Source organism: Macaca fascicularis, chromosome 2 (assembly GCF_037993035.2).
Source record: "Macaca fascicularis isolate 582-1 chromosome 2, T2T-MFA8v1.1".
Lineage (NCBI taxonomy): Eukaryota > Metazoa > Chordata > Mammalia > Primates > Cercopithecidae > Macaca > Macaca fascicularis.
The window spans coordinates 112,057,094-112,072,398 of NC_088376.1; the positions used below are offsets into that span (position 1 = coordinate 112,057,094).

At 46.7% G+C, this 15,305-nt stretch overlaps 1 protein-coding gene across 8 annotated transcripts in view; it reads right to left on the minus strand.

Moving 5' to 3' along the window:
• The window catches only part of QRICH1 (glutamine rich 1), a 71,311-nt gene that overhangs the window by 45,934 nt on the left and 10,072 nt on the right, over nt 1-15,305 (minus strand). For all 8 annotated transcript variants that reach the window (XR_012431130.1, XR_012431131.1, XR_012431132.1 and 5 more), the window contains one exon: nt 5,326-5,655. Coding sequence is in view for 5 of the 8 variants with exons in the window: in XM_015445876.3 (XP_015301362.1) it covers nt 5,326-5,634 (309 nt within the window). In the remaining 3 variants the exon portion in view is untranslated. The remainder of the gene's footprint in view (nt 1-5,325; nt 5,656-15,305) is intronic.

The following is a 15,305-nucleotide window of genomic DNA, read 5'->3' on the forward strand; positions in this document are numbered from 1 at the left end:
TGCAGTGGCGTGACCTCGGCTCTCTGCAAGCTCCACCTCCTGGGTTCACGCCATTCTCCTGCCTCAGCCTCCCGAGTAGCTGGGACTACAGGTGCCCGCCACCACACCCAGCTAATTTTTTGTATTTTTAGTAGAGACGGGGTTTCACCGTGTTAGTCAGGATGGTCTCTATCTCCTGACCTCATGATCCGTCCACCTTGGCCTCCCAAAGTGCTGGGATTACAGGCTGAGCCACCGCACCTGGCCCCAAACTCTTTAACCTTATAAGAAAGCAGGGCCAGGTGTAATGGCTTGTGCCTATAATTCAAACACTTTGTAATCCAAACACCCACAAAGTGGGTGGCTCACTTGAACTCAGGAATCCCAAGACTAGCCTAGTGGCCAGGTACGATGGCTCACGCCTGTAATCCCAGAACTTTGGGAGGCTGAGGCAAGTGAATTGCTTAGGGTCAGGAGTTCAAGACCAGTCTGTCCAACATGGCAAATGAAACCCCATCTCCACTAAAAAAAAAGTACAAAAATTGGCCGGCTGTGGTAAGAAAGAGGAGATCAAAGGTGTAAATAACAGCAGAATAATTTGAGCCAGAAAATCAGTCTTCGGCCGGGCGCGGTGGCTCAAGCCTGTAATCCCAGCACTTTGGGAGGCCGAGACGGACGGATCACGAGGTCAGGAGATCGAGACCATCCTGGCGAACACCGTGAAACCCCGTCTCTACTAAAAAATACAAAAAACTAGCCGGGCGTGGTGGCGGGCACCTGTAGTCCCAGCTACTCGGGAGGCTGAGGCAGGAGAATGGCATAAACCCGGGAGGCGGAGCTTGCAGTGAGTTGAGATCCGGCCACTGCACTCCAGACCGGGCTACAGAGCGAGACTCCGTCTCAAAAAAAAAAAAAAAAAAAAAAAAAAAAAAAAAAAAAAAAAAAAAAAATCAGTCTTCTTTTCTCCTTTTTTTTGAGACAGTGTCTCAATCCAGTCCCTTTCCTGTCCTTAGTGTAAAAGGCTGGAGTGCAGTGGCACAATCACAGCTCACTGCAACCATGACCTCCCAGGTTTAGGTGATCCTCCCACTTTAGCCTCCTGAGTACCTGGGACCACATGAGCGAGCCATCACAACTAGTTAATTTTTGTTCTTTTTTACACACAGGATTTCGCCATCTTGGTCAGGCTGGCCTCAAACTCCTAGGCTCAAGGAATCCACTCACCTCAGCCTCCCAAAGTGCTGGAATTATAGGTGTGAGCCACCATACCTGGGCCAGCCTTCTTTTACTTACCTTTCCTGTACTTTTTCTTCTTTACAGAGACAAAACAAGGCTGGGTGTGGTGGCTCATGCCGATAATCTCAGCACTTTGGGAGGCCGAGGTGGGCAAATCACTTAAGGTCAGGAGTTCAAGACCATCCTGGCCAACATGGTGAAACCCCATCTCTACTAAAAATACAAAAATTAGCTGGGCGTGCCAGCTTGAACCCCCAGAGATGCAGGTTGTAGTGAAACAAGATCGTGCCACTGCATTCCAGTCTGGGCAATAGAGTGAGGCTCTATCTCAAAAAATAAGTAAATAAATTTAAAAATAAAAGAGGCCAGCCATGGTGACTCACACCTGTAATCCCAGCACTTTGGGAGGCAGAGGCGGGCAGATCATGAAGTCAGGAGATCGAGACCATCCTGGCTAACACAGTAAAACCCCCGTCTCTACAAAAAATACAAGAAATTAGCTGGGCGTGGTGGTGGGTGCCTGTAGTCCCAGCTACTCGGGAGGCTGAGGCAGGAGAATGGCGTGAACCCAGGAAGTGGAGCTTGCAAGTGAGCCGAGATCGTGCCATTGCACTCCAGCTTGGGTGACAGAGTGAGACTCCATCTTAAAAAAAAGAGAGTAAATCTCAGCCTGGACAACATGGTGAAATTCTGTTTCTATCAAAAATACAAAAAATTAGCCAGGCGTTGGTGGTGTGCACCTGTGGTCCCATGTACTTGGGAAGCTGAGGTGGGAGGATAGCTTGAGCCTGGGAGGCTGAGGTTGCAGTGAGCCAAGATCACACCACTGCACTCAAACCTAGGTGACAGAATGAGACCCTGTCTCCAAAAAACAAAAAAAAATCTCTTCATATGCCAGATACTTTATTATCTGGTTCAGTCTCATTAAATGGTATTATCCCTATTCAACTGATGAACAAACCGGAGGTAAAGATTAAGCTCATGTCAATAATTGAGTGGTCAAGTCAAATTTAAACCCAGTACTGAAGCTTGAGAGGCTATGTCCTTCCAATATACTCAGCTGCATTTTTGAGGGGCTACAGTGAAACCTACTTCAGTTGGGAACAGTGGCTCATGTCTGTAATCCCAGCACTTTAGGAGGCTCAGCCATGAGGACTGCTGGAGGCTAAGAGTTCAACACCAGCCTGAGCAACATGACGAGAGCCCATCTCTACCAAAAATGAAAAAATTAGCTGAGCATGGTGGCACGAACCTGTAGTCCCAGCTAATCGGGAGGCTGAGGTGGGAGCATCACCTGAGCCCAGGAGGTCAAGGCTGCAGTGAGCCATGATCATGCCACAGCACTCCTGCCTGGGCAAGTGAAATCCTGTCTCTAAAAAAACAAAAACAAAATACAAAGGAAAAGAAAACCTTCTATCTCACCAGGCCCACCTCTCCATACTCCTGCCTCTCCAGCACGTTCCAGTTCCTTTCCTGTCTTCTTTTTTTTTTTTTTTTTTGAGACGGAGTCTCGCTCTGTTGCCCAGGCTAGAGTGCAGTGGCCGGGAGGCAGAGCCTGTCTTCTTAGTGTGAAAAAAACATCCAGAATACAATGAAATTCGACCCTAATAGACAAAGGCAAGAAAACTGGATTTGCAACTGGAGGAGCCTGTTGTCTAACATAAAGACCTCTAAAGAGGAAAACTCTGGCTGGATGCGGTGGATCACGCCTGTAATCCCAGCACTTTGGGAGGCCAAGGCCAGATCACCTGAGGTCAGAAGTTTAAGACCAGACTGACCAACATGGTGAAACCCCGTCTCTACTAAAAATACAAAAATTAGCCAGCACAGTGGCAGGCGCCTGGAATCCCACCTACTCAGGAGGTTGAGGCAGGAGAATCGCTTGAACCCAGGAGGCAGAGGTTGCAGTGAGCTGAGATCACGCCACTGCACTCCAGCCTGGATGACAGAGTGGGACTCTGTCTCAAAAAACTAAAGGAGAACATTTTATCTTCTCAACAAATGTAGTAGTTTCTCCTCTTTCAGAAAGCTTATCATCCATTAGCATTATTTTTTTGTGCCTTACAATTTTTATTCTTTTTGTTTTTTGAGATGGGATCTCACTCTGTCACCCAGGCTGGAGTGCAGTGGCATGATCTCAGGTCACTGCAACCTCCACCTCCCAGGCTCAAGGGACTCTCCCACCTCAGCCTCTCAAGTAGCTAAGACCACAGGCGTGCATCACCACGCCCAGCTAATTTTTTCTATTTTTGGTAGAAACAGGGTTTCACCGTGTTGCCCAGGTGGGTTTTGACCTCCTGGGCTCAAGCAATCCTCCCACCTCAGCTTCCCAAGTAACTGGGACTACAAGTACATACCACCATGCCTGGGTTATTTTTTTTATTTTCTGTAGAGACGGGGTTTTGCCATATTGCCCAGGCTGGCCTCAAACTTCTGGACTCAATGATCCGCCCGCCTTGGCATCCCAAAATGCTGAGACTACAGGCATCCACAAATGCACTTGGCCATTTTGTGGCTTACAAACAACAAACACAAACCTAGAAATCTATAGGTAATCTGAGTTACGGAATCACACAAGTTAATGAAGATCACTGAAATACATCAGCCTTTCCATTTTTAAATTAATTTCAAATGTCACACTATCAGTAATGAGCCAAGACCAACCCTCCTGTGTTCTGTCTCTACTCAGGAAGACACAAATAGAAAGGAAGCCTCAGCCGGGTGCCATGGCTCACGCCTGTAATCCCAGAATTTTGGGAGGCCGAGGTGGGCGGATCATGAGGTCAGGAGATCAAGACCATGCTGGCTAACATGGTGAAACCCCGTCTCTACTAAAAATACAAAAAATTAGCCAGGCTTGGTGGTGCATGTTTGTAATCCCAGCTACTCGGGAAGCTAAGGCAGGAAAATCGTTTGAACTCGAGAGGTGGAGGTTGCAGTGAGCCACGATCGCGCCATTGCACTCTAGTAGCCTGGATAACAAGAGCGAAACTCCATTTAAAAAGAAAAAAAAAAAACCGCTGGGCATGGTGGCTCATGCCTGTAATCTCAGCACTTTGGGAGGCCGAGGAGGCAGGCAGATCTCTTGAGGTCAGGAGTTCAAGCCCAACATGGGGAAACCCAGCCTCTATTAAAAATACAAAAAAAATTGCTGAGGGTGGTAGCGCACACCTGTAGTCCCAGCTACTTGGGAGGCTGAGGCGTGAGAATAGCTTGAACCCAGGAGGCGGAGGCAAGAATGCACCACTGCACTCCAGCCTGGGTGACAGAATGAAACTCTGTCTCAAAAAAAAAAAAAAAAAAAAAAAAAAAAAAACCAACCCAGGTGTGGCTGGGTGCAGTGGCTCATGCCTGTAATCCCAGCACTTTGGGTTGAGGAGGCAGGCGGATCACGAGGTCAGGAGTTCAAGACCAGCCTGGCCAACATAGTGAAACCCCTATCTCTATTAAAAGTATAAAAAATTAGCCGGGTGTGTTGGCGGGCACCAGGAATCCCAGCTACTCAGGAGGTGGGGGCAGGAGAATCCATCCAGGGCCACAGTGCAAGACTCCATCTCAAAAAAAGAAGAAACAAAGAAATAAAACAACCCAGGTACAATGACATGGCAGCACCACAGAGTGTTGGTCGGCCTTGGAAAGCCAGTCCCCCACCATCACTGACATCGCCGCCAGTGGGGTCATGTGCCCGGAACGGGTTCCGGTGCAGAGAGCCCCTCATCCTGGGAAAAGGGGTGCTGCCAGAAAGGTGGTCGCCTCCTCACTCATCACGCGAGGCACGTTGAACCTGATGTTAAACCATTCATAGATGACCTGCTTCTGGGTTGGGGTTTCCTAGGTAGCTAAGCATATCCCTGGCTGCAATCTATTCAAAGTCAGCCCTTGACACTGGGGTTTGTTTTTAAAAAAAAAAAAAAAAAAAAAACTTAAAGAAAAAGGAAAAAATTTTTAGTTCACATTAACTTTGAAAATCTTAGTGTTAAATAGTTTCAGAGTCCCCCCTTAATGAAAATAACCTGTAACATCCATACACATGTGATGATCCCACTAACTAAAACACTGACAACAAATAAAGTACATTAAACAGGCTACACCTCAGCATTTCCCATATACCTGAACCTGTTGTGGCTGCTGAACCTGGATCTGCTGTTCTTGCTGGGTTTGTGGCTGAACACTGGTGGTGACTGGACAGGCAAGTTCAAGCAAAGACCCAGCCACTTCAGTGCTGTCTGTGTATATGCAGTTCCCACCCTGTTGGTACACCATGGTAGTGGTGGCTGTCTGCTGGAACTCCTGAAGGGCTTCTGGCCCCTTAGAGGCCAGTGAGTCCAGAAATTCCTTCATCCTGTGTTGCGGGACAGACCGTGCCTTTACTCGGATGTACTCTTCAAAGGAGATGGTGTTCTCCAGGGAATTATTCATATTGCAGAGTCCTTAGGGTTCCTAGAAATAAACAGAAGTCAAAATTATGTTACTGTTTTTAGCAGGAAATGCCCAGAAACAACTACCCTTGCACAAGACTGGAATATATTCAGGGCAGCTGTATACATATACAATAAAAAAAAAAGTTTTATTATACCACCTTATTTTTTCAATTAATGGATGTTTGAAAATTATTTCCATTAACATTTCTTAAATAAAACTATCACACTGAAAACAAAAAACAAACACATGCTTCACAATACTGGATGAAACAGGCTGAAAACACATTTCCCACCTAGCACTAGGTCAATCCCATCTTCTGTGCAGAACCAAGCACTGGACAGTAAATGTCACATGCAAAACTGCTCTGTGACCATCACAGAGAGGACACCAAGCAAGGAGGAAGAAGCCAGGGGCAGGGATTCCTATGGATATGTTTTATTTCCAAGCATTTCCTATAGCAGAGATAGGTATGCCACCTAGTTGTGGCAAGACACAAGAGGCAGAGGATATTTCTTCATCTCCCATCAGAAAAACCAAAAATCCTATTTTGCCATATGCTGCTCACATTCTTTTGCAACACAGCTTATTAGTTAAGAGCACGGACTCTGGAGCCGAGCTACCTGGGTTCAAATCCCAACTTTATGTTTCCTTCATTATTTAACTCTAGAAAAGTCAATTAACCTTAGTTTTCTTGTGAGTAAAATGGGGATACAATAGTACTTACCTCACAGTTGACATGAGGATTTAATAAGGCATTTAGAAAATCACCTAACACATAGATAGTACTACATAAATGTAACTAATACTATTAAAATAATTCTGGGAAAAAAAGGTATATAGTGCTTTAAATATCCAGGTCACTACTAAAATTCAGAAATAAATTCTACAAGTTTTCATCAGGTATTTATTTACCTTAAGAATTAACCTGCAGATGTAGACAGTTAACTCTCATTACCTGAGGGACAAGTGTGCAATCTGTGGACTGCTGACCCCTGTCGCTGCTACCTTTGTACCATCCTCCCTTGATCAGCCAGACCTTCAGAATAAAAGTAGCAGCAGGATGAAAGAGTAACAGAAACCAAGCAAATGTTTTTGCCAAAAAGGATTCTCCGATAATTCTGAATGTCTGGAAAGGTGATTTGTTCCCTTGAGCAATCAGGCCAGATATACTAGACTGACCAGATGCTCTACCTTACGTTACAGATATAAAATATGTGGGTTAAGCATCTCCTTTCTTCTACCTAGGCTCTAAATTCTTGGCAGACAAGACTATGTCCTGGTTCTCTCCGAACAGCTCACCCATGTTAGTTGCTTCATATATACCTGCTACATTTGAAATTCAATGTGGAACAGGAAGATTATGATTTTTTTCCTTTTTGAGACAGAGTCTCATTCTGTTGTCCAGGCTGGAGTGCAGTGGCACAATCTCAGCTCACTGTAAGCTCCACCTCCTGGGTTCACCCCATTATCCTGCCTCAGCCTCTCGAGTAGCTGGGACTACAGGCACCCGCCACCACATCCAGTTAATTTTTTTGTATTTTTAGTAGAGACGGGGTTTCGCCATCTTAGCCAGGATGGTCTCGATCTCCTGACCTCGTGATCTGACTGCCTCGGCCTCCCAAAGTGCTGGGATTACAGGCATGAACCACCACGCCCAGCCTTTTTTTTTTTTTCCAGATGGAGTCTCCCTCTGTCACCCAGGCTAGAGTGCAGTGGCACGATCTCGGCTCACTGCATCCTCCCAGGTTCAAGTGATTTTCCTGCCTCAGCCTCCCAAGTAGCTGGGACTACAGGCGCCCACCACCATGCCCAGCTAATTTATGTATTTTTAGTAGAGACTGGGTTTCGCCGTGTTGGCCCGGCTGGTCTCAAACTCCTGACTTCAGGTGATCTGCCCGCCTTGGCCTCCCAAAGTGCTGGGATTATAGGCGTGAGCCACCCGATTCTCTCTGTAATATCCATAGCTTCATGGACTCAAGCAATCCTTCCACCTCAGCCTGGGCAACATGGAGAAACTCCATCTCTACAAAAAAATACAAAAATTAACTGGGTGTGGTGGCATGCACCTGTAGTCCCAGCTACTAGGGAGGCTAAGGTGGAAGGATTGCTTGAGTCCAAAGATCTAGGCTGCAGAGAGCCAAGATCACTCCAATGCACTCCAGCCTAGGCGACAGAGCATAACTCTGTCTTAAAAAAAAAAAAAAAAAAAAGGCCAGGCGCGGTGGCTCAAGCCTGTAATCCCAGCACTTTGGGAGGCCGAGGCGGGTGGATCACGAGGTCAGGAGATCAAGACCATCCTGGCTAACATGGTGAAACCCCGTCTCTACTAAAAATACAAAAAACTAGCTGGGCGTGGTGGCGGGCGCCTGTAGTCCCAGCTACTCAGAGGCTGAGGCGGGAGAATGGCGTGAACCCGGGAGGCGGAGCTTGCAGTGAGCCGAGATCGCGCCACTGCACTCCAGCCTGGGCGACAGAGCGAGACTCCGTCTCAAAAAAAAAAAAAAAAAAAAAAAATTAAGTTATCAGCTGGTCACAGTGGTGCACATATGTAGTCTCAGCTACTCAGGAGGCTGAGGCGGGAGGATTGCTTGAGCCCAGGTCTTTGAGCTGGGAAACCTAGAGAGACCTTCATCTGTAAAAAAATACTAATAATAAAATAAAATAATAAAAAAGTTGTCGATGTCCACGTCACACAGAAGGAGAGCATCAAGCCAAACACGCTTTGCCTAACTACAGATTCAGAGAAGGCTACTTGGCTTAGGTGATCCGAAAGCACTCATTTGCCACACTTGCACAGAATGTATCAAAGTTCCCCTTTGTTAACAGCATCACAGTAGGGATTTCCTTAAGAAGGCATCTTTCAGCCAGGTGCGGTGGCTCACACCTGTAATCCCAACACTTTGGGAGGCCAAGGTGGGCAGATCACCTGAGGTCAGGAGTTCAAGACCAGCCTGGCCAACAAAGTGAAACCCTGTCTCTACTAAAAATACAAAAATTAGCCAGGCGTGGTAGCAGGCACCTGTAATACCAGCTACTCAGGAGGCCGAGGCGGGAGAATTGCTTGAGTCCAGGAGGCAGAGGTTGCAGTGAGCCAAGATTGTGCCACTGCACTCCAGCTTGGGCACCAGAGTGACACTCTACCTAAAAAAAAACAGGCATCTTTCATAATAAAGATCTGGTAACATTACAAAGTTATGAAATTCTAATATCTAATCACACATACCCTTCTGCTCAAAAGGGGACAAAGGAGAGATTTTATGAGCAGCCATTAACAGGTCCTCTACCATGCTGGTACATAATTTCAGTTTTTCACCTCCATTACAAAAGAGCAGCAGGTCAGTTGGAATTTACATTTCCTAAAATGTATTTTCTTCAACTGTCAGGTGTATTTACATAATATACTGAGATTGATAAAACTGTCAAAGCTACTACAAAAAGCAATTTTCTTTTTTTTAAGGTACAAAAGTAAAGTTTTTGCATGCAGCAAAAACCTTTTTTTGTCTCAAGTCTGGGAAAAGACAAATGAGTAAACACCAATACAAAGAAACACTGTTTCCCGATGGAGTAGATGGGAATTCAAAATCAAACAAAACAAAAAAACAACAAAAAATAATTTAAAAAAAAACAAGAAAAAAAACAAAACACCGCAAACAAAGTTTACAGAACTGAAAAACCTTCATGACTATTGCCTAGTAAAGCCAGTGTCTATGATCCTCCTAGTAACCCTATTTCTCCTCACTCTTGTCTTTCAAGTTTCAGAAACTCAGAAGGGGCAGCTTAAACCTCACCTCAAGTCTGATATTAAGTGTAAAAGATAATTTCACCAACTTTTCTTACTAGAAACAAGCTTTCTACAGTACTCAGTATAGAATTCCACCTAGTTTTTGTTTTGTTTTTGGAGGTTTATTCAGGGGTTGGGGAAAGGGATATGAAACTTAACTAAGAAAAACTGTTCTAATAGTATAAAAAGATATAAAATAAGGCTGGGCACGGTGGCTCACTCCTGTAATCCCAGCACTTTGGGAGGCCCAGGCGGGCGGATCACAAGGTCAGGAGATCGAGACCATCCTGGCTAACACGGTGAAACCCCACCTCTACTAAAAATAGAAAAATTAACCGGGCGTGGTAGCAGATGCCTGTAGTCCAAGGTACTCGGGAGGCTGAGGCAGGAGAAAGGTGTGAACCTGGGAGGCAGAACTTGCAGTGAGCCGAGATCACGCCATTGCACTCTAGCTTGGGCGACAGAGCCAGACTCTGTCTCAAAAAAAAAAAAAAGATATAAAATAAAAAGTAAAAGCAGCTAAGTATGCTTTGACCTCTGGTTCTTGATCATGCCATTGCACTCCAGTCTGGGCAACGAGAGTAAAACTCCATCTCAAAAAAAAAAAAAAAGCCTAAACAAATTATACATAAAAAACTAAAAATCACCCTCCTCTCACCAAACCCTACCAATCACATCATACCTTTATGCCTCTACTTGTAGACTCACTTTTAGAGTATTGCCTAGGTGCAGTGGCTCAGGCCTCTAATGCCAGCACTTTTTGGGAGGCTGAGCCAGGTGGATCACCTGAGGGCAGGAGGAGATCGAGAATAGCCTGGCCAACATGGTGAAATCCTGCCTCTACTAAAAATATAAAAATTAGCCAGGCATGATGGCACATGCCTGTAATCCCAGCTACTCAGGAGGCTGAGACAGGAGAATCACTTGAACCCAGGAGATGGAGGTTGCAGTTAGCTGAAACTGCACCACTGCCCTCCAGCCTAGGCAACAGAGTGAGATTCCGTCTTAAAAAACAAAAAAATTGGAGTATCTATGGAGTTCTATGTAAGATCAGGAAATTAAAGTTCCACACCCCCGATTTTCTGTTGTGGGTTTCTTGAGACAAGGTCTTATTCTATCGCCCAGGATGGAGTGCAGTGGTATAAAATCTTGGCTTACTGCAACCTCAACCTCCTAGGCTCTATCGATCCTCCCACCTCAGCCGCCCAAGCAGCTGGGACTACAGGCATGTGCCACCATGCCCAGCTAATTATTGTATTTGTTGCAGAGACAGGGTTTTGCCATGTTGCCCACGTTGTTCTCAAACTCCTGGGCTCAAGAGATCTATCTGCCCACCTCAGCCTCCCAAAGTGCTGGGATTACAGACGTAGGCCACCATGCCTGGCCGAAGCCTTCTTTTTTTTTTTTTTTTTTTTTGGAGACAGAGTCTTGCTCTGTAGCCCAGGAGTGGAGTGCAGTGGCATGATTTTTGCTCACTGTAACCTCTGTCTCCCAGGTTCCAACAATTCTCCTGCCTTAGTCTCCCAAGTAGCTGGGATTACAGGCACACGCCAATACGCCCACCAAATTTTTGTATTTTTAGTAGAGACAGGGTATCACCATGTTGACTAAGCTGGTCTCGAACTCTTGACCTTGTAATCTGCCCGTCTTGGCCTCCCAAAGTGCTGGAATTACAGACACCTGCCCCCACACCAGGCTAGTTTTTGTATTTTCAGTGGAGATGGAGTTTTGCTATGTTAGCCAGGCTGGTCCCAAACTCCTCGTCTCAAGCAATCTGCCCACCCTCCCAAAGTGCTAAGATTAGAGGCGTGAGCCACTGCCCCCAGCAACATGTCCTCTATTTTAGACAAACATTTAGCTAAGTGAAAAAAACTTCTTTTTTTTTTTTTTTTTTTTTTTTGAGACGGAGTCTCGCTCTGTCGCCCAGGCTGGAGTGCAGTGGCTGGATCTCAGCTCACTGCAAGCTCCGCCTCCCGGGTTTACGCCATTCTCCTGCCTCAGCCTCCCGAGTAGCTGGGACTACAGGCGCCCGCCACCTCGCCCGGCTAGTTTTTTGTACTTTTTAGTAGAGACGGGGTTTCACCATGTTAGCCAGGATGGTCTCGATCTCCTGACCTCGTGATCCACCCGTCTCGGCCTCCCAGAGTGCTGGGATTACAGGCTTGAGCCACCGCGCCCGGCCTGAAAAAAACTTCTATTTAATCAATATTTTAGTTTTAGAATACAACATTTCATACCAAAGTCCAGAACGTATTTTTTGTCAATCAAGTTTCCAAAGATATGATAAAAATCATTCTGCTGCCTATGTCATCTCCAAATAAATCCTACCAGTCAGTATTTCTAGAATAGTACCTTTAAAAAGTTACTATAAGAAATGCTAGTCCAAATACAAATTTATTTCCTGAGCAAACAGGCAAATAAGCAAGATATTCGGTTGTCAGAAAATATAAAAGCTTCAAAAAGTTACTTGCTATAAACCATCAAAATCCATTCTTTAAGCCTTTCATTAAAAAAAAAAAAAAAAAAACCTGGCGCGGTGGATCACATCTGTAATCCCAGCACTTTGGGAGGCCAAGGCGGGTGGATCATTAGGTCAGGAGATCGAGACCACCCTGGCTAATACAAAATACAAATACAAAAAATAAGCCAGGCGTGGTGGCAGGTGCCTGTAGTCCCAGCTACTCGGGAGGCTGAGGCAGGAGAATGGTGTGAACCTGGGAGGCGGAGCTTGTAGTGAGCCGAGACTGCACCACTGCACTCCAGCCTGGGCAACAGAGCAAGACTCCATCTCAAACAAACAAACAAACAAAGGCCGGGTGCAGTGGCTCACGTCTGTAATCCTAACACCATGGACTTTGCGGGGCCAAGGCAGGCAGATAACCTGAGGTTGGGTGTTTGAGACCAGCCTGACCAACATGGAGAATCCCCGTCTCTACTAAAAATACAAAATTAGCTGGGCATGGTGGAGCATGCCTGTAATCCCAGCTACTCGTGAGGCTGAGGCAGGAGAATCGCGTGAACCTGGGAGGTGGAGGTTGCAGTGAGCCAAGATCGCACCACTGAACTCTAGCCTGGAGACAGAGTGAGACTCTGTCTCAAAAAAAAAAAGGTGGGGGGAAGGGGGCTGGGATGATGGTGCATGCCTGCAGTCTTGGCTACCCAGAAGGCTGAAACAGGAGGATTGCTTGAGTAGTCCAGGAGTTCTGGGCTGTAGTGCGCTATGTCAATCAGGTGTCCACACTAAGTTCAGCATCAATATGGTGACTTCATGGGAGCAGGAAATCACCAGGTTGCCTAAGGAGGGGTGAACCGACCCAAGTTGTAAATGGAGCAGGTCAAAACTTCCGTACTGATCAGTAGCAGGATCCTGTCTGTGGACAGCCACTGCATTCCAACCTGGGCACCACAGTGAGATCCTATCTCTCAGAAATAATAGTAATAATTTAAAAGACAAACAAGCTTGAGGTAGGAAACATTCCATAAAACCATTAGAAAATGTCAATACTGGCCGGGCGCGGTGGCTCAAGCCTGTAATCCCAGCACTTTGGGAGGCCAAGGCGGGTGGATCACGAGGTCAGGAGATCGAGACTATCCTGGCTAACATGGTGAAACCCCGTCTCTACTAAAAATACAAAAAAAAACTAGGCGGGCGTGGTGGCGGGCGCCTGTAGTCCCAGTTACTTGGGAGGCTGAGGTGGGAGAATGGCGTGAACCCGGGAGGCGCAGCTTGCAGGGAGGCGGAGCTTGCAGTGAGCCGAGATCCGGCCACTGCACTCCAGCCTGGGAGACACAGCGAGACTCCGTCTCAAAAAAAAAAAAAGAAAATGTCAATACTAAGCTGAGCATGGTGGCTATCACCTGTAGTCCCAGTTACTTGGGAGGCCGAGGCGGAAGGATGGCTTGATCCCAGCAGTTTGAGCCTGCAGTGAGCTATTATCATGCCACTGCACTCCAGCCTGGGTGACAGTGAGACTCTATCATTTATTCATAGATAATAAGTAAATAAGCAAGCAATTAAGTTAACAGGCTGGGCATGGTGGCTCAAGCCTGTAACCCCAATGCTTTGGAAGGCTGATGATCATCTGAGCCCAAGAAGATCATTTGAGCCCAAAAGTTTGAGACCAGTCTAGGCAACATAGGGAAACCATCACTATTTTAATTTTTTTTTTTTTTTTTTTGAGATGGAGTCTCACTCTGTCACCCAGGCTGGAGTGCAGTGGCATGATCTCAGCTCACCACAACCTCTGCTTCCCGGGTTCAAGCAATTCTCTTGCCTGAGTCTCCTGAGTAGCTGGGACTACGGGTGGGCAGCACCACACCTGGCTAAATTTTTTTTCTTTTTTTGAGATGGAGTCTCACTCTGTCACCCAGGCTGGAGTGCAGTAGCACGAACTTGGCTCACTGCAACCTCCGCCCCCAGGTTCAAACGATTCTCCTGGCTCAGCCTCCTGAGTAGCTGGGATTACAGGCACCTGCCATCATGCCTGGCTAATTTTTGTATTTTTAGTAGAGACAAAGTTTCACCATCTTGGCCAGGCTGGTCTTGAACTCCTAACCTCATGATCCACCCGCCTCAGCCTCCCAAAGTGCTGGCATTATAGGCGTGAGCCACTGCACCCGGCCCACACCAGACTAATTTTTGTATTTTTAGTAGAGACGAGGTTTCGCCATGTTGGTTAGGCTGGTCTTGAACTCTTAACCTCAGGTAATCCACTTGCTTCCACCTTCCAAAGTGCTGAGATTACAGGCGTGAGCCACTATGCCCAGCCTAAATTCTTTTTTTTTTTTTTGAGACAGAGTCTTGCTCTGTCGCCCAGGCTGGAGTGTAGTTGCATGATCCTGGTTCACTGAAACCTCCGCCTCCTGGGTTCAAGCAATACTCCTGCCTCAGCCTCCAAAGTACCTGGGATTACAGGCACCCGCCACCATACCCAGCTAATTTTTGTATTTTAGTAGAGACGGGATTTCGCCATGTTGGTCAGGATGTTCTTGAGCTCCTTACCTCAAGCGATCCACAGCATCGGTCTCCCAAAGTGCTAGGATTACAGGTATGAGCCATAGCATCCAGCCAAGATTGTGAGACCAGCCTGGCCACCATGGTGAAACCCCATCTCCACTAAAAATACAAAAACTAATTGGGCATAGTGGCAGCCACCCATAATCCCAGCTACTCTAGAGGCTGAGGCAGGAGAATCACTTGAATCCAGGAGGCGGAGGTTGCAGGGAGCTGAGATTGCGCCACTGCACTTCAGCCGGGGGAAAGAGTGAGACTCCGCCTCAAAAAACAAAAAACAAAAAAAAGGAATGCTAACAGTAGTTATGCCTGGATGATGGAACCAGAGTATTTAAGTTTCTTCCTGTTTAATACTCCTCTGAATTTTCCACAAGTTGTATTAATCTAAGACTCACGCCTGTAATCCCAGCACTTTAGGAGACTGAGGCGGGGGGATCACCAGGTCAGGAGATCGAGACCATTCTGGCTAACACAGTGAAACCCCGTCTCAGCCGGGCGCGGTGGCTCACGCCTGTAATCCCAGCACTTTGGGAGGCCGAGGCGGGCGGATCACCAGGTCAGGAGATCGAGACCACGGTGAAACCCCGTCTCTACTAAAAATACAAAAAACTAGCCAGGCGAGGTGGCGGGCGCCTGTAGTCCCAGCTACTCCGGAAGCTGAGGCGGGAGAATGGCGTAAACCCAGGAGGCGGAGCTTGCAGTGAGCCGAGATCGCGCCACTGCACTCCAGCCTGGGTGACAGAGCGAGACTCCGTCTCAAAAAAAAAAAAAAAAAAGAAACCCCATCTCTACTAAAAATACAAAAAAACTAGCCAGGTGTGGTGTTGGGCGCCTGTAGTCTCAGCTACTTGGGAGGCTGAGGTAGGAGAATGG